Source organism: Lepus europaeus, chromosome 3 (assembly GCF_033115175.1).
Source record: "Lepus europaeus isolate LE1 chromosome 3, mLepTim1.pri, whole genome shotgun sequence".
Lineage (NCBI taxonomy): Eukaryota > Metazoa > Chordata > Mammalia > Lagomorpha > Leporidae > Lepus > Lepus europaeus.
This window is the reverse complement of record NC_084829.1, coordinates 131,350,728-131,374,795: the sequence shown is the minus strand read 5'-3', so window position 1 is coordinate 131,374,795 and position 24,068 is coordinate 131,350,728. Positions and strand designations below refer to the sequence as shown.

Here is a 24,068-nt window from a genome sequence, read left to right as displayed (position 1 = left end):
CTCACACATCAGAATCATGTACATGCTGTGTCCTAAACTGATCATTAGCAAGAAGAATGGAACCAACCACCTGCCAGAAGAAAGCCACGGCCAAATGCCCTGACGCCCATGGCACTACAGTGAAGAAGTTGGGAAGAAAATGTACTCAAAACCCACGAAGTACTAGTGTAAGCTTGAGTTTCATATTTACCTTTTTAAAAAATGTGGTGCAGCTTGAATACCTTTTACCCAAAATGCTTGGAACCAGAAGTGTTTCAGATTTTTCAGATTTTGAAAAAAAAAAATACATATATATGTATATATATACACACATCTTAGGAAGGGAAGCCTAAACATTAAACTCATTTATGTTTGATATATGCCTTATATACACATCCTGAGAGTAATTTTACACAAAATTTTAAATAATTTGGGGCATGAAGTGAAGTTTTTTGTTGTGGAATTTTCTCCTTGTAGCATCACATCAATGCTCAAAAATTTTAATGTGGCATATGGGATGCCAGCGGCACAAGCAGTGCGCGGCACAAGCAGTGGCTCTACCCCCCATGCCACAATGCCAGTCCCTACTCTGTGCTTCTTTAACCCTTGCTATCCCCCTGGTTTTACCAGAACAAGTTTCTCTGCAGAAGCAGCAAACCCAAAAGTAGATGGGCATTGTTTTATGCTGTTGTTTTCCCACAGACCAACAAGAAACAAGAAACAGATTGGTTGTATTTACATAAACAATTTCATAACCTTTGCTCTCCATCCTTGCCCCTTGTTTTCGGCCTCTATCCTCCCCCTAACATATTTAGCTCAGGTAACGAGCTGCAAAACAAGTCTGAAGTGCAAGATTTCCCACGGCCCCTGCAACTCTTTCATTCACACCTGTAGCTTGAACTACAACCCAGTACCACTGAATCCCATACCTGTCTCCCAGATTTAACATCTATGTCCTAGACCTCTCTCCTTAACTGCACCTTACTTGGTGCTTTCATATGCCCCAAATTTAATTCATCATCATCTTGTTACCAAAATCTATTGTCTCTTTCATGCTCTACATTGATGTTTGGCACTACTTTCCACCTGTTTACATCTCAAATCTGGGAGCCATCCCAGCCTTTTCCAGCTTTCCTAATCCACCCCAAACCTGCAGATTGATTCTCCTGTCCACCTAGACCTGCAATGAACCCTTCCTTCTCCATCTCCACTGCAAATGCTTAAGAGCAGGAAACTATGCCTGGCCTAGTCCAACAGCACGGCCTCTTCCTGGTCTTGCTGAGTCAGTTGCCTGCTACCTTCAGTGGGCTTTTAGGTGACTAGGAGAGTGACTTTTCTAACGCACAAATCTGATTGTGTCATTTTGAGCTCCAAAATGTTTGATGATTCCCATTCTCTACAAAAATTTGATCTGAACTCCTTAAGGATACTTAACTCGTGTGCAGAGTGTATTCCTTGCACGACCTAGCACAAATCCCCCTGGGTCACTGCATCGTGATGCTTTCTCAGCCTGGAAAACGCTCCACTTTCACTTGCCTCCTCCCCTCCCCCTGGCATTCTCACTTTCAGCTCAAACCTTTCCTCTCTGTGCAGCCTTCCCTGACAACCCTAGGCAGAATTAGAACTCTACTTTGCTCCCATTAACTTTGTGGCAGTCCAGATCATTTTAAACCGTAATTGTCTGTTTCATGACTTCCCGCTAGAAAGGAAACTCTAAAAGTACTGTTTGTGTTCATTCTTCTTCGATCTTCACTGTCCGGCATCATACTTGGCACTTGGTAGGCTCAATAGGTATCTATTCAATAAACTACACAAATAAATGGAAACAACAGAAGCCAGGGTGGAGACATTTTAAAGTGAAGGAAGAGCCTCTCTATGTGCACAGTCGTTGGCAATGCCTGGGAGGACATGCAAACTACCAGTGCAGGCAGCACTGGTGAATTCTGAATCCTCTTGGCCCCTTGTTCCTATTTTAAGAGTAACTATGTTACAAAATGAAAACCCAGAGGAAGGGGGTTTTCAGACAGATCTGGAGAATGAAAACTTTATTGTTTCTCCACCAATTAATCAGAGATGCAATAAGAATCAAAGTCTAGCTTTGGCAGAAACTGAAATAGAACAACTGAACACAGAATGGAGAATTCCCGAATTCTAATGATGGAAGAAACTCCATGAGAGTATTCAGACTGACAGATTAGACATCCCCATAAACAGTACTCACTCCTCCATCACAAGAGACAGTGAAGACTTTTACAGATCCCTGGATCCCTTGCACCCTTCCCCGTGTCTGAACAACCCTCTGGAGTTTCAAGTTTCTCCTAAGGCCTACACTGTTATACACCAAAGAAAGGTTAAGGAGAAACTGACATTGTCTTTTTATATTAACCCTTCTTTAAGTCACTTTTCAGCCTCTACAGTCCATGGGTTTAGGAATTCTGCCTACAATTTATTATGAAAACACTAATAGTATGAGCACCAGTGAGCAAACACTGAGTGTATGTTAGGCATGATGCTATCAGCTGTTTGATGCAAGCGTGTTCCATCCTCCTAGCATCCTCACCAGGTAACAAGCATTATTAATCCCCATCACAGAGGTGAGGTAACTGCATTGAGAGCAGATGTTTAGGCAATGTGCACAAAGTCGCCCAATGGAGAAGTAGCCATGACCATTAGAACAAAGTCTGATTCTAGGAGCCTCCCTGTAGTTTGCTTCTACCTCTTTACTATTCTGCATCCTCTCCAGGTCCTCCACATCAGGGAAAGGGAGCATTTAATGAGTTTCACAAGTTTGTCTCTTATGCTTTTACCATATTATCACATTATTTTAATAATAATACATTATATGGGTTTGCCAATTGTACTTTACTCACAGCTAAGAAAATAATTAAAATAAGTGCTCACCTTCACCTATGTACTTATACACATAAATCATACACATAAATATATAAAACCCCACCATATATATCATATGCATATATGTACATATGTATGCACTTTTACTTTTTGAAAGGCACAAGTGTGAATCACATGCCAATTTAAGGACAGCATTAGAAATAATGCAAATCTCAGGCCGGCGCCGCGGCTCACTAGGCTAATCTTCCGCCTTGCGGCGCCGGCACACCGGGTTCTAGTCCCGGTCGGGGCATCGATCCTGTCCCAGTTGCCCCTCTTCCAGGCCAGCTCTCTGCTGTGGCCAGGGAGTGCAGTGGAGGATGGCCCAAGTGCTTGGGCCCTGCACCCCATGGGAGACCAGGAGAAGCACCTGGTTCCTGCCATCGGATCAGCGCGGTGCGCCGGCCGCAGCGCGCCAACCGCGGCGGCCATTGGAGGGTGAACCAACGGCAAAGGAAGACCTTTCTCTCTGTCTCTCTCTCTCTCACTGTCCACTCTGCCTGTCAAAAAAAAAAAAAAGAAATAATGCAAATCTCTAAAAGCTATGAAATGGGTGTTCTGGGGTTAGAAAAATAAGAATAGTGTTGCAGTAAGTATTCTAATATGACTAGTACTGCTACTAACATTTTTCATATTTTTATAAAACTGTACATCAGTCACTGTGCCTAGGACTTTTAGAACATTAGTAAGTATTGATTAGCATGGCAGATAATTTATTCAGAGGCAATTAGGCAACGTAATGGGCTAATTAGCCATGACTTTTGGCAATTGAGAGGGTCTCCTACAACTAATTTCCTGTATCTTAATGGCTTTGTTAAACTATAGACTTTGCACTTCAAGAATTTCTTTCACATGGTTTCATTTTTCTTTTTATTTGGAATTCAGTATTTGCTTTCATGTTTTCTAAAATACACTTAAAGCCAAAAGCTCTATAAATAATTTGTGAAGTGACTTATTTATTACATCATTCTATTAGAGATGCATAATTTTTCAATTAAATTTATCACTTAGCACTGCCCCTTTAATATGCAGAGTTCCTAAGGCATTTAATATATATCACAAGGTCTGAAACAGACCAACAGATGTCTGGATTTCCAAAACAGCCCAAGTCATAGCTGCCACTTTGTGTTAGCATCCAGATTGATAGCTGATACAACAATGAAAATACAGTAAGCCATCGCTAAGACTAATTTTCTCAGCTACTTATCCTGAGGCTCCCTCTGACTCAAGCAGATGTAAAGAAGCTGAGCATTTCAATTATCAGTTGCTTTTCATTTTTATTAGGAGTATATCACAATTAAATTTCAAAAATTTTCTTTTTGGAAGATGTTTCATCAAAGAAATATACAAGGGATAATTAGATTACAAGAATGAACAAGATTTATATTAAAAATATACATCAACAGCTCTACTTTTTTAAGAACTTTACACTTTTTGGTGGGGTGACTTAAGTCCCAGTTAAACCTAGTCTTGATGCTCTTCTTTTAACCCATTAGATCCCACTTTCACATTTACAAATTATCATTTGAATAAGAAATTATATGATCCCCCAAATTCTGCACAAAACAAATAATATCCTCCACTCAGCTCTTATTAAATTACTTGACAATTTTGAACAGAGAAAAGTACCAAAGCTTTTAAAACTGAAAAAATAGGTATACATTTCCCTCAGGGGATAAATTGATTTATCATGGGTGCCTCTTCTAACACACTTCAAATAGATTCATCTTAATCAGCCTAAGTAGACATGGAATTTTCTTAATCATCTCCCTGTCACCCTGTGCAAAAGAAAACATAACAAGATTTTTTTGGTCCTACCCACCACAAGAAACATTCCAATATTACAGAGTTATCAGCACCACACAATAATAAATTTTCAACGACTTTTCTTATCAATATGTTCCTATCAGTCTGGGGTATTTTTGCATTTGCTGCATTGTTACCAAAGAATGCTCAAATGGAAATTAAACAGGGAAGAAGAAATTAAAGACAGAAGAACAAACCAGTTTATATTTTAGACAGAGATAGCGGAGTGGTTATCAAAATTAATTTATTAGAAAAAAATGTAGGAAACATTGATCAAAACTAAGTCTTCCTTGGTTTCCTTGGGCCCATGAACTGAAGAAGAAGGGTTTAAATGCACTGGCCTTTGGATGTTTTTATACTCTTAAAATTCTGACAACTTCCTTAAGAGCTTTTGTTTATGTGAGTTACATTTATAAATATTTGCTAAATTCAGGTAATTGTGAATATTCTTTAATACTATACCAAAACTTGACAAGTTACAGTCCTTTAAAAGTTTAGCTGCAATGTAAAATCTTATTCCCATAGTCTTATTATTCCAGTTTTTGGATTTATCTTGAACTTCTAGTGGATCATTTATCCATGCAGAATTTTGTACCAACATCCACTGGTCATTTTACACATACGGATTCTGAGGCCAGCACTGTGTTGCAGAGGGTTAAGCCTCCGCATGCCAGGCTGGCACCCCATATCTGAGTACTAGTTTCAGACCTGGCTACTGCATTTCTGATTGAGCTTTCTAGGAAAGTAGCAGGAAAAAGGGCCCTGCCACCAATGTAGAAAACACATACACAGAACTGGCTCCTGGCTTTGGGGTGGCCCAGGCCTGGCTGTTGTGGCCACCTGAGGAATAAACCAGCAGGTGGAAGATCCCTGTTTCTGTCTCTCTCCCCATGACCTCACCCTCTGTCTCTTCCTCTCTGTCACTCTGCCTATCAGATAAGTAAATAAATCTTTAAATAAATAAATAATATGGACTCCCTGAGTTTTGGAGATCTTCTAGATGTTGACAAAATTTCATCAAAAAAATGTTCATTAATAACATCTCCTTCTAGTTAGAAAAATATTCAAGAGCAAGGAACACAAAGGATAGATGTTCAGTATCTTTGTGGTTTCACTGGTGTAGACATATGTAAAAATGCATCAGTTTGTATATTTTGTACATGCAGGTTCTGTATGTAAGTTATACCCTAACAAAATAACTTCTAAATTTTTATTTTACACAACAGAGTGCATGATAGATTAAAAACAACCTGGGGAAATGAGTTCATTATTCTGCTCTGTGCTTCTCCATTCACATAGAAAATTTTTAAAATAAAATCTGATGGAAAATCTTTATGTTTTAGGAAGCTGTCAAGCTCACAGTAATAGATGTGAGTTTTCTAAAATTCTTAGTTTTTCTTGAAAGTTTGAATTTTATTATTAGCAGTAAATAATGTCTGTTGTACTTGAAGTGAAAGGTTCACCTGTTCATTTCTGAGAAAAATGTCTGTCAATACTCAAGTGTGAGAATGACAGTCCATCTGCCAATCGCTTTTCAAGAAAAAAAATGGCGTTTCACAAAAGACAGGGGCTGCCTTGGCTCATAGCTTCCTCACTCAAGCGCTTTTCCTCAAGTCAAACCCCTACCTCAGTAGGCAGCAGCAAAGCTTTATGTGTACCTCTCATTCTCATTACACAAAATATTAAAAGACATACTCAAAGGTTAAGATTAAATACAATTAATTTTTCTACTCAACAAGAACATTCATATTTTAATATTTTAGCCATCTCTAAAAGTGGCTTTTTAATTGCATATGCCTGGATTCACACTGGCCATGCAAAGTTTTACCCACCATTGCTTTTGCATCATCAGTATTATTATAAAAATCGTTTTATCCTCACAGATATCCTAAAGGTATCTATTGTACGACTGGGGATCCATGAACAAATTTTAAAGACTGGAGAGGCTAAAATATATTTTTAAAGAACTTAAAACTCGGGGCCAACATTGTGGCATAGTGGGTAAAGCCACCACCTGCAACATCAGCATCCCATATGGGCGCCAGTTCAAGTCCCAGCTGCTCCATTTCTAATCTAGCTACCTGCCAAAGTGCCTGGGAAAGCAATGGAAGACAGCCCAAGTCCCTGAGCCCTTGCACCCATGTGGAAGACCTGGGCCTTCAGTCTACCCAGGCCTGGCCATCAGGGCCATTTGGGGAATGAACTAGTAGATGGAAGATCGATCTCTCTCTTTCTCTTCTTTTCTCTCTCTCTTTGCCTCTCTCTGTAACTATGTCTTTCAAGTGAATAAAATAAATATTTTAAAAAATTTTGAAACTCATCAAAAGTGTAGCCTTATAAAATTACTAGAGTAACAAATCATTTATAAGATAAGCACAATGAGGTTCATATTTCTACTGCAAAAAGTACATGAAAAAAGATATCAAACACATATCTAGTATCAATACCTCTCTGCACTAGGTATACCTTCAATGAGACAAATAGCATTTAAGCTATACATGTATTTTCTAATTAAACGTCTTTTTCAGACAAGGTTTCAGGCTTAAGGATTCTAGAAAGTTCAAAGATTTTTGTCCTACTTATGCTTTTCAGCCAAAAAAAAAAAATATTGCTAATTTCCCTCACTTCCTGTCTCTTCCTGATACATCAGTCAGCCAATGGGTCAATTACATTGACAGTCCTGTCTTCCATAAAGAAGACTCCCATGCCTACATACTGAAACTGGGAAAGATTCAGGAGGGGGCAACCCAAGGTCTTTGAAGCTCTGTCCTAGTCCCTAAGGGCAAAGGAGCACTGAAGATTAGTGAGAGTTGAGGGTGTCCTCAGTCCAAAGACACTCCAACCCCAGATGGAAGACAAAACGTCCCTTCCTTTTGACTGAACCAGCACCCAGATGTGACTCCTAGAAATCCCTGGGTGACCACAATAAACCTCTTAAGACTACAGCATTGGCGTAAGCTGTCCAAGTCTCTTAAGAGTGATTCTCAAGCAGAGATATCTGGATAAAATATACTCACTGACTCAACTCTCTCAGAATTCTCAACATTTCAGCCCATAAAGTCCAAGTCTGGGATCCTGCTGGTCTGATTTGCCACTGGATACAGACTGAATGAACTACATATTAACTACAACTTACAATTTAATGTTCATTAAGCCAATTTGTATCACGGATTATAGAAGTCAAATAGAACCACATAGATTTTATCTTTTTATGGATTGAGTCAAAGAAAAATATGACTTGACAGATTTTGACTAAATAAACTTGTTGGGTCAAACACTCCATCATCAAAAAAAATAATAATAATAATAATGTAACTTAAGGATTTTCCAAAACTTTCCAATGGTGTGAAAGCAATAAGCAATACACATTCATTAGTAACCATACTTTGCATTTTGGATTTTGCTCTTTTTTGAGGCTAGTGTTATGTGATAGAATGTCTAGTCACTGCTCCCAGTCAGCCTGACATTCATGAGTGGAAACAACTGATACCCCATAGTGTACTGTATCCAACAGTTTACTATAAAATAGACTTTGTGTTAGATGATTTTGCTCTTCTGCAGGCTACTTCAAGTGTTATGAGCATGTTTAAGGTAGGGTAGGCTGGGGCCAGTGCTGTGGCATAGCGGATGCAGTGCCAGCATCCCATATGAGTGCCTGTTCGAGTCCCGGCTGCTACACTTCTGATCCAGCTCTCTGCTGTGGCCTGGGAAATCAGTAGAAGATGGTCCAAGTCCTTGGGCCCCTGTACCCGCATGGGAAGATCCAGAGGAAGCTCCTGGCTCCTGGCTTCGGATCAGCTCAGCTCTGGCCACTGCAGCCAATTGTGTAATGAACCTGCAAATGGAAGACCTCTCTCTCTCTCTCTCTCGGCCTCTCCTTCTCTGTCTGTGTAACTCTGAGTTTCAAATAAATAAATAAATAAATATTTTTTAAAAAAAATATTTGTAGGGTAAGTTGAGCTACGATGTTTGATAGGATGGGGTATTTTTAAATTAATTAATTATTTATTTGAAACATAGAGAGAAGAAGAAAGACAGAGAGATCTTCCATACACTGGTTCACTCTCCAAATGGCCCCAACAGCCTGGGTTGGGCCAGGGTGAAGCCAAGACCCAGGAGCTTCATTCAGTTGTCCCACATGAATGCAGGGGCCCAAGTACTTGGGCCATCCTCCACTGCTTTTCCAGGCCGTTAGCAGGGAGCTGGACTGGAAGTGGAGCAGTCTGGACTCAAACCAGCACCCATGTAAGATGCCAGCATCACAGGTGGCTGCTTTACCCTACATGCCAAAATGGCAGCCTCAGGACAAGAATACTAAATTCGTATTCAATTTAGTGTATTTTTAACTTACAATGAATTTCTCAAGATATAACCCCATCATAAATCAAGGAGCATCTATACAACTATGAAGACTCTTAGTTTTCTATGATTCCACCATGCCTTATAGACTTGCTTCTATTTGAGTCTGAGGTGGGCCAAATCCTTACGTCTCTTATGCTACATTCTGGAACTGAAATTCTTATCTTTAGGATCCAGTCCTGTGTAGATATGTTGAACATTAAACTTCACTCTTTTTTATCCCACATCTACTCAGCTTTATTACATACTCATTGCCTTGGTCTGTGTAATTTTTCCACTTTCTCACCAACTCCTCGCACACACAAACCTAACAACCTCCCAACTCTAAAGATTCCTTAGCCAATAACACTATAGGTTCAATCAAGATATTTCCTATATCCATTACTGCCTCTCAGTCCACTGCTTCTCTCACACAGTCAATCATACCTGTTGCTCTAGAAAGTCTCTTTTCTTTACTATTCATCTCTGTTTCTCCACCTCATCCCAGTCAGCTGAATTCTGGTTCTCCCCAGCCCTACACTGTGTTCAAAGGGAAAATTATAAACTTGTTCTACTATGTCCTATCCAAGCCATGCAAGCACTATCATCAAGCCTTCTTTCCTCTCTGGTTCTCTGATGTAGTATGGGCTGCCTGTTGACTCTGCATGACTCTTAAGGACTACGCCTTCTACTTCTCTGTACCTCATGATACCCAAGAGAGAAGAGCATACTCAACAACATACATTAAATTGATACTGAATAATTATTGTTAAGCCCCAAATCAGTTGGAGTTCCCAGGAAATCATTTTGTTTTTTACCTTTTCTTGCAGATGTTATGAATATACTGACCTGCAGAAAAGTACCTTCTAGACCTTTCCAAATTCCTCACTGCCTCCAATAAGTTATGTCTGACAGCTGAAAGTAAACTAGTCTTTGCAAGTGCTAAATTGCTCATCAGTCTTACAAAGGGTGTCATTTAATCAATTACCTCCCATAAGAAATATAAATGTAACATAGCTGCCTGAGAAAAATTAATTCACCCAACTCAAGTAAGAAGCTCAGAGAATATAGCTTTCATAATCCTAGGATATCTGAACTATAGTTCATTCCTGGTTTTCACCAAGAAGAATTAAGATTTTGTTTTTTCTTTTCTTTCTTCTATCTTCTTCTTTGGGGGAGGGGTGGGATTTTCATTGATGAGTGCAGTTAGACTTGCAAAGAGTTGTAGCCCAAAGATAAATAAACATAACATCATCCAAAGCTTTGGCAATGGGCCAGTGAAACATTTGAGACAACAAATGTTGCCTCCACATCCTACCAGATTCTCCTCACACACCCCATAAAGGGACTCCATGGCAGTAGATCAGGAAGAAAATGCTCACAAGGAGTTGCAATGCAGCTTCTCTGTATTTCTAATGAGAAATTGGAAATACAATTGTGTCTCTTTAACATTTTTAAACATTCCATAAACTTCAGTATTAAGATTCTCTCAGGATGTATGAATATATATCCACAGGTTTTCTCCAAGTTGATGTGGAAAGAAATTATCTGGGTTTAAGATCTTGAAAAAAGTTAGATCCATACATTATTCTTCGAGAATTTCTGTGTTATTTTAAAAAAGTCCATTATTTGGATTATCTTCAAGTCCATAATTCAATGAGAAGAATGTCTGGTTTGAAACAGCAGCTTCCTCTAAATTCCTCTATATTCACTTTGAAAACTGGGGGGAATGGCCCTGTTCTGGCTAAAGAATCTTCATCTGGTGCACACACTTTCCATCCAGAAACACAACTGCGTAGGGGTTTGTCTTCATCGTGTTCCATGTAACAAGAGCATCTATGTCTGAATATGTGCTTCCCCTTAAGACACGTTTTCTTTCCTTAGGGAAGAAACTGAACATTTCACATTGTGCAGGTCACCTACAGTTTCTCTTCTTGGAGTAAATCTCTCTGGCCTGGGTCATACTATTCCTAAACAAAAGCAGCAAGCATGCCAATGCCAGGTTTTGAATGGTGAGGTCATGAAGGCCTTTATTGGAAAAAATGCTTTCTCCATATTCATGAAACAAAGTTAAACTGGAATGACTCTTGAGCCAACATTTCAAAGCTTCATTATATTTTAAGCACAGAAGTATAACAACTATAGGTAGAAAAATATTGAGTGACAAATATGAATACTAAAAATGCTCTATAACATTTTCAATGTATTATTGTCAAACTACAAAATTTAAGAAAATACTTCAATGATAATAATACATACAAGCATATACAACTAGCTCCAAATAGTTGCCAAAATAAAGTGATGTTAAAGAAATAAAAACAAATACATAATTTTTAAATGATACTCACCAATCATAATTGAAGACTCACAGTGATAATAGCCATTACTCTGTTTTTTCTTCAGCATGGAGCAAAGATCTATACGATATAACATTTCTTCTCCAAATTTATGACTGATAAATTTTTCATACAATTCAGGTTCTATTTTTTTCACTCCCTTGAAATAACAAAAGAAAAATCACATCAATCAATCATTTCATCTAGGCAGCCAGTTCATATTTATATCACCTTCTGAGAAGCTTTTACTACCATTTTGCTTTATAGGACTACTGACTGGAACTTGAAAATGGATACTACAGAGCTGTTGAAAAGCTATTTTTAAAGTCTCCCTTTCTAGGATGAGTTGTATTTAAAAAAATCAGTAATGATATTATATTTGACAGCATTCTGAACTTCGTATACTTTAATCTTTGAAAATAATAAAGCTTATCACGTTGAAATTTAAGATATCAAGGAAAGCAAAATCATTTACAAATGCAATGGAAAGATGGGTGAATCCTTTAAAACTGAAAGGGATCCTAACATTTTGTACTGGGGAAAATGTTCTAGTAAGATGGATGTGATTTTTAACTTAACTAATAAGAATCATCAGACAGACAATTAATTAAAGAGTAGGTGAACTGGAATAGGGAGAATTAGTGGATCTTGCAAGATCTTCTCTATCTGTCTCTCCTTATTTTCAGTGCATTCTCATAGCAGGAACAACTCCTTGTTTAAAAACATTACATGATAACTGTAAAACTACCTCTGTAGTTTTCCAAATCATGGGGAAGACTATCACTGCCTCCCCTTTACTATACAATGGCCCTGCAACTCAGAGTTCCATCTGTAATATGAAGGCAACCAGAATACATATTTTCCCCTAAAAATTAACAAAAACTTACTATGGAAAATTTTAAAATAGAGATATAAGTATCAAATATAATTTACCCCAAACTGCTCCTATAATTTTGCTAGGTATTTTATTTTTGCTATGTAAATATTAAGTACTTTTTTTCCTTTTAATATGAATGTGGTTGAACACTGCTTGATCATCAGCTTAATTTTTTCAGTAAATATGGCTGGTCAATAAATAATATACAGATGTACAAAGTGTCTTTGAATCTATAATACTCCATTGTATGGAAGTATCACAATTTGTTCATCTAATTCTTTACTGTTGGACATTTAGGTTGTTCTTAATATTTTACATTATATTTTACATGTGTTCCATGTTCAAAAGCTGACTCCTGATCTTGGGGTTATCCTTGAACCCCCTCTTTCTCTCAACCCACATCTAGTAAGAATCACATTGGTTCTACCTTCAAAACGTGCCCAGTTACCCACCACACCTTCATCTGGCCACCTCCTTCTCTCTTTCACCTGGATTACCCTAATGACCTCCTGACTGACTCCTACCATTGCCCCTTCTACAACCAGAGTGATAACAGAAAACATGCTTAGATCAGTTCACTTCTCTGCTAAAAACCCTCCAAAAGACCCTCATATCTCTCAAAGGAAGCGTCAAAGTCCCCAGAACACCCTACAAGGTGCTGTCTGCCCATACCTGTACTTCCTACTCCCTGTCTCCTACCACCATTGCCCGCTTCTCACTATTCCTTCAACAGGCCAGGCACGAGCCACCTCAGAGTTCTAGTGCTGGCTGCTGGCTGCTCCCTTTTTCCTGGAGTGCTCTTGCCCTCAATTCCATTAATTTCTTGCTCAAATATTAGTTTCTTAATAGGGCCTCCCCTGGCCGCCTCATTTATTGTGCATTCCTACCACAAAAGATACTTCCACATCCTCCCCACTCTTCTTTCTTTTTATGCACTTATGCATATTTTCCCATAGCACTTACAATTTCCTAACATATCATGTAATTTAGTTATTGGGGCCGGTGCTGTGGCCCAGCTGGTTAAGCTGCAGCCTGCAGTGCCAACATCCCATATGCACGCTGGTTCAAGCTGATCCACTTCCAATCCAGCTCCCTGATGATGTGCCTGGGAAAGCAGCAAAAGACGGTCCAACTGCTTGGACCCCTGCCACCTGTGTAGGAGACTGGAAAGAGGCTGCTGGCTTCTGACTTTAACTTGGCCCTACCCTGGCCGTTGTAACCAGTGGATAGAAGTGCTCTCTCTCTAACTTTGTCTTTCAAATTAATCTTTAAAAAAAGAATTATTATGTTTATTTATCATTGTCTGGCATCATCTGTCTCTCCCCATTAGAATGCAGGCTAAACAAAGGGAAGGATCTTTGAGTTTTATTTACTGAAACATCCCTTGTGCTCAATAAATAATTATCACAAATGCAAAGAAGATAAAGTCTCAAAAACAGATTTTATGAGAGCTGACCCCATCAAACAAGAAGGTAGCTAAGTGGATTTCTTTTGATTTGTTAAATAAGATGCTTGGAGAGAGGCAACAGAGCTGTAAGTAGGAGTGAATTCAAATCTTGACTCAGCCACCATTGAGCTCTATGGCTTTGCCTCAGTTTTCTCCTCTGTAAAATGAGATTAACAATAGTCCCTACCTCAAAGTGTGCAGATTAAACAATTTATAAAAGTGCGTGAAACAGCAAAATATAGTAAATGCTTATACACCTACACACATACACACACACAGCACATATATGAGGATATAGCAAAATGTTTGTGGAAAATGCATATTATCAAAAAAATAGGTGTCTGGATTTCAAAATATCTGCAGCAAAATAAACCTGTCTTTTAATTCTATTTTTCTATGAACTTCATGAAGTACCTTCATATGTACTTGTGCGTATACACATGAAATACTTCAAAAAATTAGTGGAATGGGACTGGCACTGTGGCGTAGCAGTTAAAGTTGCCACCTGCAGTGCCAGCATCCCTTATGGGCACTAGTTCAAGTCCTGGCTGGTCTACTTCTGATCTAGCTCTATGTTATGGCCTGAGAAAGCAGTGGAAGAGCTTTAGGAAGGTGAGGAAGAAGGGCTGGCATTGTGATGCAGCACATTAAGCCCCCACCTGTCACACAGGCATCACATATCAGTGTGCTGGTTCCAGTTCCTGCTACTCCACTTCTGTTCCATCTCCTTGCTAACGTGCCTGGGAAAGCAGCAGAATATGGCCCAAGTGCTTGATGCCCACATGGGAGACCTAGAGGGAGTCCCTGGCTTTTAGCTTTGGTGTAGCCCAGCCTTGGCTGTAGCACCCATCCTGGGTGTAAACCAGTGGATGAATATCTGTGTGTGTGTGCGTGTGTGTGTGTCTCCCTCCTTCTTTCTCATTCTGACTTTCAAATAAGTAAAAATAAATCATTAAGAATAAATAGATAAGTAAATAAATAAAGATGAGAAGGGTAATTTCGGGATCCCAAATCTGAAAATCATGCCTTCACTCAGCCTTTTTAGATTTAAAACAGGACCTTGAAGATTGATGTCTTTGGGACTATTTCGACAGCCCAATGGATTCATTCAGAAAATATGAACCTTCTTAGACTTACCCTAAATGATATACTCATTTATTGCCTCAGAATTATAGTCCATTTTTATGAAAGAAAAAACACCACCTGTTACAGTTGAATGGTAAGACAGATTTTCATAGAAAAGAAACATATTGCTAAACAAAAACATCTCCACAGAACAAAGGTGATACTAATGGTAGAATATGTATCAGACAAAGAAGATTCTTGTTTATTTCTAGATTTATTATTGAAGATATTTTGATTGGTGAATATGATTTCAGTGCCTTCTAAAGCCTCATGCCTTTTTGAACCAGAGCTTTCTGTATAAATTATGAGTAACAAAATTAATTCTATTTCACTTGCTAATGAAAATGAGTCTCTTAAGACTTCTGTTGGAAGTCATCTGAGAAGAATCCTTGCAAAAATAGTTGATGCTTACCTTTTGCTAAAATTGAATTAATTAGCATAGCAGATTAGAGCTTTCTTGCTCCCCTTATTTCTTACTTTTAACAAGTGCATTTCACTAAACTGAAATGGAGATTATAGTAGCAAGTCAGTGCTGGCATCGCTGCCTTGAAAAGTAAAGGCCCTTTTTTATCTGTTATCACTTGTCTTCCGCCTTGTCTAAACAAGTGACTCCCCCTCACCTCAAAAAAAGCATTAAAAAAAGGTCAATTTCAATTTACTCTGGAATTTTTTTTACTCCTAAAGTCATATCTCAACTGAAATTATTCCCTGAAATTCCCTGAAATCACTAATAACAATTATATATGAAGACACTTCAAAATATTCATAGAAAATGCATATCATGAAAAATATGCATGCACCGATTTCAAGATTTCTTTCCTCAAAATAAGATTTATTATCTATTTTTACTTATTTGAGAGGTAGACAGGAAGAGAGAACAGGGAAAGAGAGCACTAAAGTGCTCGGCCACTCCCCAAGTACCTGCAACTTCTGGGCCGGACTGAGGCTATGTTCGGGCCAAGGCTGGCAGTTGGCAATCCAGGTCTCCCACCTCAGTGGCAGGAACCCAATTACTTGAGCTATCACCACTGTTTTCTAGGGTCTGTGTTAGCAGGAAGCTAGAATCAGGAACTGAAGATGGGTATCGAACTCAGGAATTCCAGGGTGCCTTGAACACCAGGATAAATGCACAATCGCCAAACTTATCTTTAATTCCATTTTCCACTAATTTTTTAAAGATAGATTTATTTATTTATTATTTATTTATTTGAAAGGCAGAGGGGCTGGCACCATGGCTCACTTGGTTAATCCTTCGCCTGTGGTACCAGCATCCCATATGGGCACCGGGTTCTAGTCCCGGGTGCCCCTCTTCTAGTCCAGCTCTCTGCTGTGGCCCAGGAGTGCAGTGGAGGATGGCCCAAATGCTTGAGCCCTGCACCCGCATGGGAGACCAGGAGAAGCATCTGGCTCCTGGCTTCGGATCAGTGCAGCGCCGGCCGTAGTGGCCATTTTGGGGCTGAACCAACAGAAGGAAGACCTTTCTCTCTGTCTCTCTCTCTGTCTAACTCTATCTGTCAAATGGAATGGAATGGAATAAATAAAATAAAATAAAATAAAAAGAAAGGCAGAGAGAGAGACAGAGAGAGAGAGAGAGAGAGAGAGAAACAGGTCTTCCATCTGCTGGTTTACTCCCCAGACGACCACAACCACCAGAACTATGTCGATTGAAAGTCAGGAGCTTCCTTCAGGTCTCCCAAGTGGGTAAAGGGGCCCAAGCACTTAGGCCATCCTCTACTGCTTTCCCAGGCACATTAGCAAGGAGATGGATCAGAAGTGGAGTAGCAGGAACTGGAGCCAACACTCTGATATGTGATGCCTGTGTGACAGGCAGGGCTTAACCCTCTATACCACAATGCTAGCCCCTCTTCCTCGCCTTCCTAAGGCATCCTATCATCTAAAGATCAATGCATGTATAGCATATTAGAAGTACTCAAAGAAGTCCATAAAAATGGTTAAAATCAAGAAAACAGGACTAGCAAAGGATAAGAGAGTTGGGATTCTATAAGAGGCAGAGAAACAATACACGTGGGTGATCCTCAACAAAATCATGGTAACGGCACTTTGAGTATGCTTGGTGAAAGTCTGGGATTTGGCTTGAAGGTTACTATTATCTTCAGCCTAACAGGGGTAAGGTTTATTTTTAAGGACTTCACATTTATAAATATGTTCAATATAAGTGACACATCAGTTACGTAACCTAATATTGAGAAAAGAAATAAGAAGTTAAATATAGGATATGAGATTTCTAAACAATAAATTAGCAGCAAAAAACATCAAACAAGAACTTTTTAAGACTGTCTTAATTATCAGAAATGGACTGAAGTCTTACTTCCCTTTAGCTTAGTGTCAGTCCCAGTTTAGGGAGAATCAGCATAGATATTTAAAGCCACCCAATAACCTTTGATACAATGTACCATGAAACAGGAATTTCATTCTTGATTGTGACTTGGCACTCAAACAGCTAACTCCAGAAAAAATGGCACTGACAGGCTGAAGAGTATTTTTAGCATCATCTGATGGCTGAATCTAATAAGTAATGGAAATTATTTACTCAGGAAGCACTCACCAAATCATTTACATTTAGCTAAATGATGCACATTATTCAATATGAACCAAAAGGGCACAGGCTTGTATTACTTATTACTATGCAATTCAACTCTATTTTTAATACAGGAAGTAGACACAACCACAAAATATGAAAATCCATTTTAGTTAACATTATGAAATAAAAAATCATTCATTTAATGTTCTTAAAGATAAAATACACATTATTCCTCTTTAATTTCCCTGACAAAGTTATTCTGGTCAGAACAATGGAATGCTAATTTTATTAAGCAGGTTATTCTGGTCAGAACAATGGAATGCTAATTTTATTAAGCAGGTTGAGACATTTTTGGAGTAGCAGATAACTTCTTATTGTTACTTATTATCTTTTAATATTCACAATTTATATAAACAGGCTCCATATCAGACCAACAAATTATGTGTCCTTTTGACAGTAAGCTTGGTATTCCCGAATCTCTGCTCTTTATTTCTGTCATGCAAGCAGCTACAAAAGAAATGTACTTTCCCTGAGATAATGGCCTGAAACCAAATTTCGGGATGCAAATTAACAGCCAAACCAAACTACTCTGTCATTTGGGTATCAGGTGATGAAAGAGGAATGGCAATATTTTTAAATGCTTCCTTTCTTTAGTGATATATTGTTTAAAATTTTTAAATCATTTTTGGCCATCACTGTCTCTATTAAAATGTACATATTAACTATTCAAAATTATAAAATATACTGACAAGGAGCTTATCTGAGGCAGGTCTACTTCGGGACCTCTTCCTCTCCCTGCATGGCCACATTTTCTTACTGGGACTTGCACTCCTCCATTTCTGTCTTCCTCCTGATATGGAACACTTGATTCTCTCCTTGTCAGCTGCAGCCTTCCCCCAGCTCCTTTTGGTGGGAATCCCTGGGGCCCTTCCTGGTCCTTCACAGGGATGGAAAGAGATGAGGAATCTTCCCCACAGCAGCCAAGGGGCTCCAGAAGAGCTGGTGATTTTAGACCTGGTTCCAGCACTGTGGGTGACAACTGCCTTGCAGCCTTCTGTTGCCACATCCTGGGGCAGTCTGTACAGCTGGTGGCCCTGTCAGGCATGCACATTTCATGACCCTGACACCATGCCTCGTGCCGGTTGGTGAGTTCAGAGATGCAAAAGTAAGGAGTGATGAAAAATAGAAAAGAAAATAATACTTTATTATTTTGGACCAATCTGGGGAAAAAAAGATGCCTCTGTCATCTGTATAATAATAACAGAAAGTACATAGCATTTACTATGTACAGGCATGACTTGAAGAGCTTTTATTAACTCATTTAACATCCCTAATAATGCTGTGAGATTGGTACCATTATTATCACCAGATAAGGAAACTAAATCTTGAGACAAATGAGGCCACTTACGAAAAGACACACTAGAAAGAGGCAGAGCTTGAATTCAGATTCAGGATAAGTAATGGGCACAGTTAAACTGAAATGAAGTACAGAATAATATACAAGCTCTTAACTATTTACTTTAAAATATTAAAACTCTAAGAATGATAACCATTCCCGAGATACAATCATATATACCATATTTCTAAAACCAATCCCAAAACTAATTTGAGAATTTTTGTATTGTGAAATGCCTGCCTTTAGTGTACTGAATTAACAGTAATAAATCCAGTGATAATTATACCGTAGTAAGTGAACTTCATTTACTATGAAAGTTAAGGAGAGGTAAGAAAGAATTCATAGGTGCCTCTTAAGCATAGAAAAACATCAGCCAAATGATCCAGGGTGGAAAAACAACTCTTACACTGTTGATATCCAAGTAATCAAGTAAAATAGTTACAGAGACTGCCTGACTCTTCTGGACCAGCTGTTTATTGGAGTCTATAATATTTCTAAATGCTTCATTTTACTTTAGGACAGAGCACCTCCACAACTCACCATAGGGTTTTTTAGGCCAGTCATCTCCCTAACCCCTCTATTTATAAACTTGCTTTTAGTACTCCTGCTTGTTTAATCTCCAGGCTTTAAAGAAGAAAAAGCAGAAACTCCTCACCTTCCCATTACCTAGTTATCTACCATTCACAGAATCCCAGCATTCAGCAGGTAATATATGGAAACACAACTGCGCCGCTGTAGGTTTCTAACCTGCTACAGACGCCTCACTCTGCCTGACCCACCACTTTGAGAGGAGCTGGATGCTCCTTGGTAGCATCGAGTGGCAAGAAGAGCAGTCACAATGGGGAGGTTACATCAGTGTTTGCAGCACAAGCCATTTCCAAAAAGCCACCAAGAGAAGATGCTGGATTGCTTCCTGATCCTAGAGTTTCCTTTGAATGAGGTGCTGGCATCAAGCGGGAGAGAGGCTTCAGTTCGTGGCTTCAGTCCACGAACATTTGGTTCGTTTATAGTGACTAAGGCCATGTAAATGAGGGAAATAACAGGTCCTTAGTACACAAGAGTTTCTCAAGGTTGCAGGTCCAACAGTAAGTTCTGGAACACTGCAATGCCTCCACACACAGTAAACACAGTGTGTTCCCGAAGAGTCTCATTCTTTCTCTTCTTAGCCAACCTCAACTCCTGCTTCTGGGTTCCTCCTGGAGCCTTCTCAAACCATGAGAGAACATATGCTGTTTTGCCTCCTGTTTATTATATCTGCATGTGGCTTTTCTCATTATTATGAGACAAAGAAGGGGCCCCAGAATTGTGGCATCCAAGAGCAGTTGCTATACAGCTCAGTCTCAGCTGGACTCTCAGCTCCCCTGATCAAACTCCAGCTGTGCTCTTTGGCTCAGAACAGCCCTGTGATCATTCAAATGTAAACAAGCCAGAGCCTTCTCCTCCTTGCCACATCTGTTCTCTTAATGTTTTGCTCTTTGGTCACATTTTTTCTTAACTCACCAACTTAACCATTTATTTCTATTGCTAAAGATAAAACATAAGGTGTTCCTCACCTTAAAGTGTCTCACGAAGTAATATTTATACACTTACATCTTTTATTTGGTTTCCTCTTTTAATGCAATAGTTTTCCCTCCTAATAAAAAAAATTTCCAACATTAAGTAATTGATGGCAGTAAGCCACTGGTATCAACAATTCTTAGGACCTGCAAAATGAAACAGGAGACTGAGGCTGTTTAGAAGATCATTCAGGGTGCAGGTGCTGTAGCGGATTAAGCAGCCACCTGCAGCGCTGGCATCCTCTATGGTATCTGTTCCACTTCTGATCCAGCTTCCTGCTAACTATCCTGGGAAAGCAGTGGAGATGTCCCAAATCCTTGGGCCCCTGCACCCACGTGGGAGACCCAGAAGAAGCTCCTGGCTCATGGCTTTGAACTGACCCAGCTCTGGCTGTCACAGCCATTTGAGGAGTAAACCAGAGGATGGAAGACTGGAAGACTGGAAGACCGGAAGACCTCTCTTTCCCTCCCTCCCTCCCTCCCCCTCTCTCTCTCTCTGCCTCTGTCTTTCTCTCTCTCTGTAACTCTGCCTTTCAAATAAATAACTAAATCTTTAAAAAGAAAAAAAAAGATCATTCAGTAATAAGTTCATAGAAACATCCTAATAATTTTAACTTGTCCTATTATATTAGCCCATCTACTGCAACACACTTATATTGTGGTAAAATGCAATCTGTCTGTATAGCTTAGAGATCCAAATTATGGAGGCATTCATGTAAATTGGGTACATCATCCAAAGATACAACTTCAGACCCAATTGTAGCCTCAGATATAACCAAAATGAGAGTTACATCTCTAGACAATGTGGAAGGGACTCTCCATTGGCAATATTTTAGATGCATCTATAGATACCACCAATTATAGCTTTGTGATTTTAAGGAAGACCTAGAGCACCTTTACAGTTCATCCTGTTTTTCTGCACCCAATACTTTCTCCTTTGCCCACTTTTTATAAACTGATCCATTTCCTAGACTCCCCTTCCATGCACATTCTTCCTACTTCCTGCCCTCCCCTCACCAATACCATTTTCAATAGAACACCCATCTCCCCTGCCTACTCCCTTCTAACAGTACTGGAGTAGTCCCTGTCTGCACTTAGGAAAGAAGTCTGCCTGACAAAGCAAAAGCTCCAACACCTAAGCATCACAAGAACTGGGTGAAGGAATGGGAACAAGTGAACACGCTGAAATTTACACTCAGTGTCCATCCTTCAGGTCAGGAAATGGAAAAAGAAAAGTGTCAGGATACAAGGCTTGTCACTTTATTTGAAATCATTCCCGGGATAGAATATTAGAGAAAAGGGGGTTGAATAGAAAAAGGAAAAGTAGTAATTGCACATGGAATAGTTATTAGACATATGACCCAGGAATCATGTATCCTCCTAAAAACTAACTGAAAAATGAATGTTTGAATGTTTCTTGCCAGTTAGAGTAAGAAATGTACCCAAAGAATTTCTAACACAGCTCATACTGCTATGTAAAATACGTTATATATAATATGCAACTGGAAACATTCTTTTGTCCACATCTCCAACTTCTTTTATAAGATTTATTTATTTATTTGAAAGAGTTACAGAGAGGAGAGAGAGAGAGAGAGAGAGAGAGAGAGAGAGAGAGATCTTCTCTCCAGTAGTTCACTCCCCAAATGGCTGCAATGGTTGGTGCTGGGTGAGGCCAAAGCCTGAAGCCAAGAGCTTCTTCTGTGTCTTCCACATAGGTGCAGAGGCCCAAGCATTTGGGCCATCTTCTGCTTTTTTCTCCAGTGCATCAGCACAGAGTTGGATCAGAAATGGAGCAGCTGGGACTCCCATATGGGATGCCAGCATCACAGGCAGAAGCTTAACCTCCTATGTCACAACGCCAGCCCTACACATCTCCAACTTAATCAAACATTTAATAGTAAAATCTCGCTTTTGTTTATATTTACAATATAGAATTCTGGGAAAGGTGTTTGGCCTAGCAGTTAAGAAAGCTAAATCCCATACCATACTTCATGGATTCAAAATCTACTTCTAGTTTGTGATTCCAGTTTCCCCCTATTGCAGACCCTGGAAGGCAACAGTGATTATGTTCCCCTCACCTCCCCTGTTAGAGACCCGGATTGAGTTCCCATCTCCCAGCACTGGCCCTCTGGCTGTTGCGCATCTGAGTAGTAGAACAGCAGATGGGAGTTTCTATCTCTCCCTCCCTCTCCCTCTCCCTCCCTCTCTCCCTCCCTCTCTAAATCATCCTGCCTTTCAAGTAAATTAAAAAAAAAAAAAAAAACACTAAAAGATACAGGATTGCAGGGATTACACAGTTTTTCTAATGTACTCATTCAGCCTCCATATATGAATACTATATGTAACTTCAAAAAAAAAAATCACAGCAAAAGAGAGGTATCAGACTGGCCAACAATTTCAACACAGCCTTCTCTTTTAGAGATTTTAAAAATTAAGGATCTTTCCAGAATTTCAAGAACTATTTCTAGAGTAATAAAATAAGTGGTGGGTTTGGTGCAAAAAGAAAAAGTGAACAAGAAGCAAGGAATTTGGTATCTTAGGATGACAGAATGAAAAATGTCACAAACATTGGCACATTCCCCTTTCACAGTACTCAGTACATGCTGTCAGAGTACTGTGCTGGTCCACTGCTATCCTGTGGGCATGGCTCCAGCCAAACGACATCATCCCCTCCATATCTACTCCAACCCTGCTTTATGTATTTTAGGTACCACAGGGACAAATTTTATTGGCAAGTTACTACCTGTGGAGAAGTATGTCAGACATGATTTCCCTCTCCACTCAGCCTATTCCTGGGTGACCAGTGCCCACCTCCAACTTAATTTCACTGAGGTAAGTTCTAGAGATATTTGGGCTAGAATCTAAGAGCACAATGGACTCCATTTACCATTTTCTAATAGAGTAAGTCAGGGAAGATGAGGAGAGAGATGGACTTCCAGGGACTAAGTCATGCAAAATGGGGATATAGAGGAGCTATTGCTAAAGAAGGGCTCATTAAGATCTCACACTAGTGCTGGGGACCAAACTGAAGATCAATGTGAAAGAAATGCTCTGTCCTGAACAAAGTGACGTGACAAAGGTATTCTCAATAAATCTAGCTGTGGAGAGGCAGTAGTCAAGGAAGGAAGGCAAGCAGTTTCATATTCTGGTCATCAGCTTGAGGGCAATGTAAAGATACACACTTGGAAGGCTTTGAAACACAGGTCTCTAAAATGGTGTTATAAACTTGGCCAACAGGTAAAAGTATTGCCACCAGGAAGGTTTCAGAGACAAAAAATCTAGTGCAGGAATCAGACCAAACTCCCAAGGCCAAGGGTGAGATGAACAAGTTCAGGTAGGTCCACGTGATGTGGAGTTTGGCTCTAGCAAAGAATTCAATAATGTTTTTTTCTTTTAATTTCCTGGAATAGTCAATTGAAAAGAACTGAGCAAGTCAGTCATTCAATGAATTGGTACCATTCTACTTTTAAGGTATCTCTCTTTGAGTTAGTAACTTGTGATCAAAAAGGATATACATCATTTTTCAGCAGATTTTAAGAATCAGTTTGGCCACAACATCAGCAATGTCCTACCAGGAAAGCCACTAAAACTCCAGTCCTGAGTCACTATAACAACGCAGAACTGAGCCACAGATGACCCAGGATCATGAGCAGAAAAATGAACCTTTGATGTTGTAAACTCTTGAGATTCACAACAAGCATTTGCATTTCAGAGACCCTAAGCAGCTCTGAAACAAAGAATCAGATTAACTTTATTTAGCGCATCCTAAATGCT

General features: G+C 39.4%; 1 protein-coding gene across 3 annotated transcripts in view; it reads right to left on the bottom strand.

Annotated features, from left to right (window-relative positions):
• The window catches only part of AKAP7 (A-kinase anchoring protein 7), a 170,697-nt gene that overhangs the window by 53,776 nt on the left and 92,853 nt on the right, over positions 1-24,068 (bottom strand). For all 3 annotated transcript variants that reach the window (XM_062186763.1, XM_062186761.1, XM_062186762.1), the window contains one exon: positions 11,364-11,511. In XM_062186763.1, the coding sequence (XP_062042747.1) occupies positions 11,364-11,511 (148 nt within the window). The remainder of the gene's footprint in view (positions 1-11,363; positions 11,512-24,068) is intronic.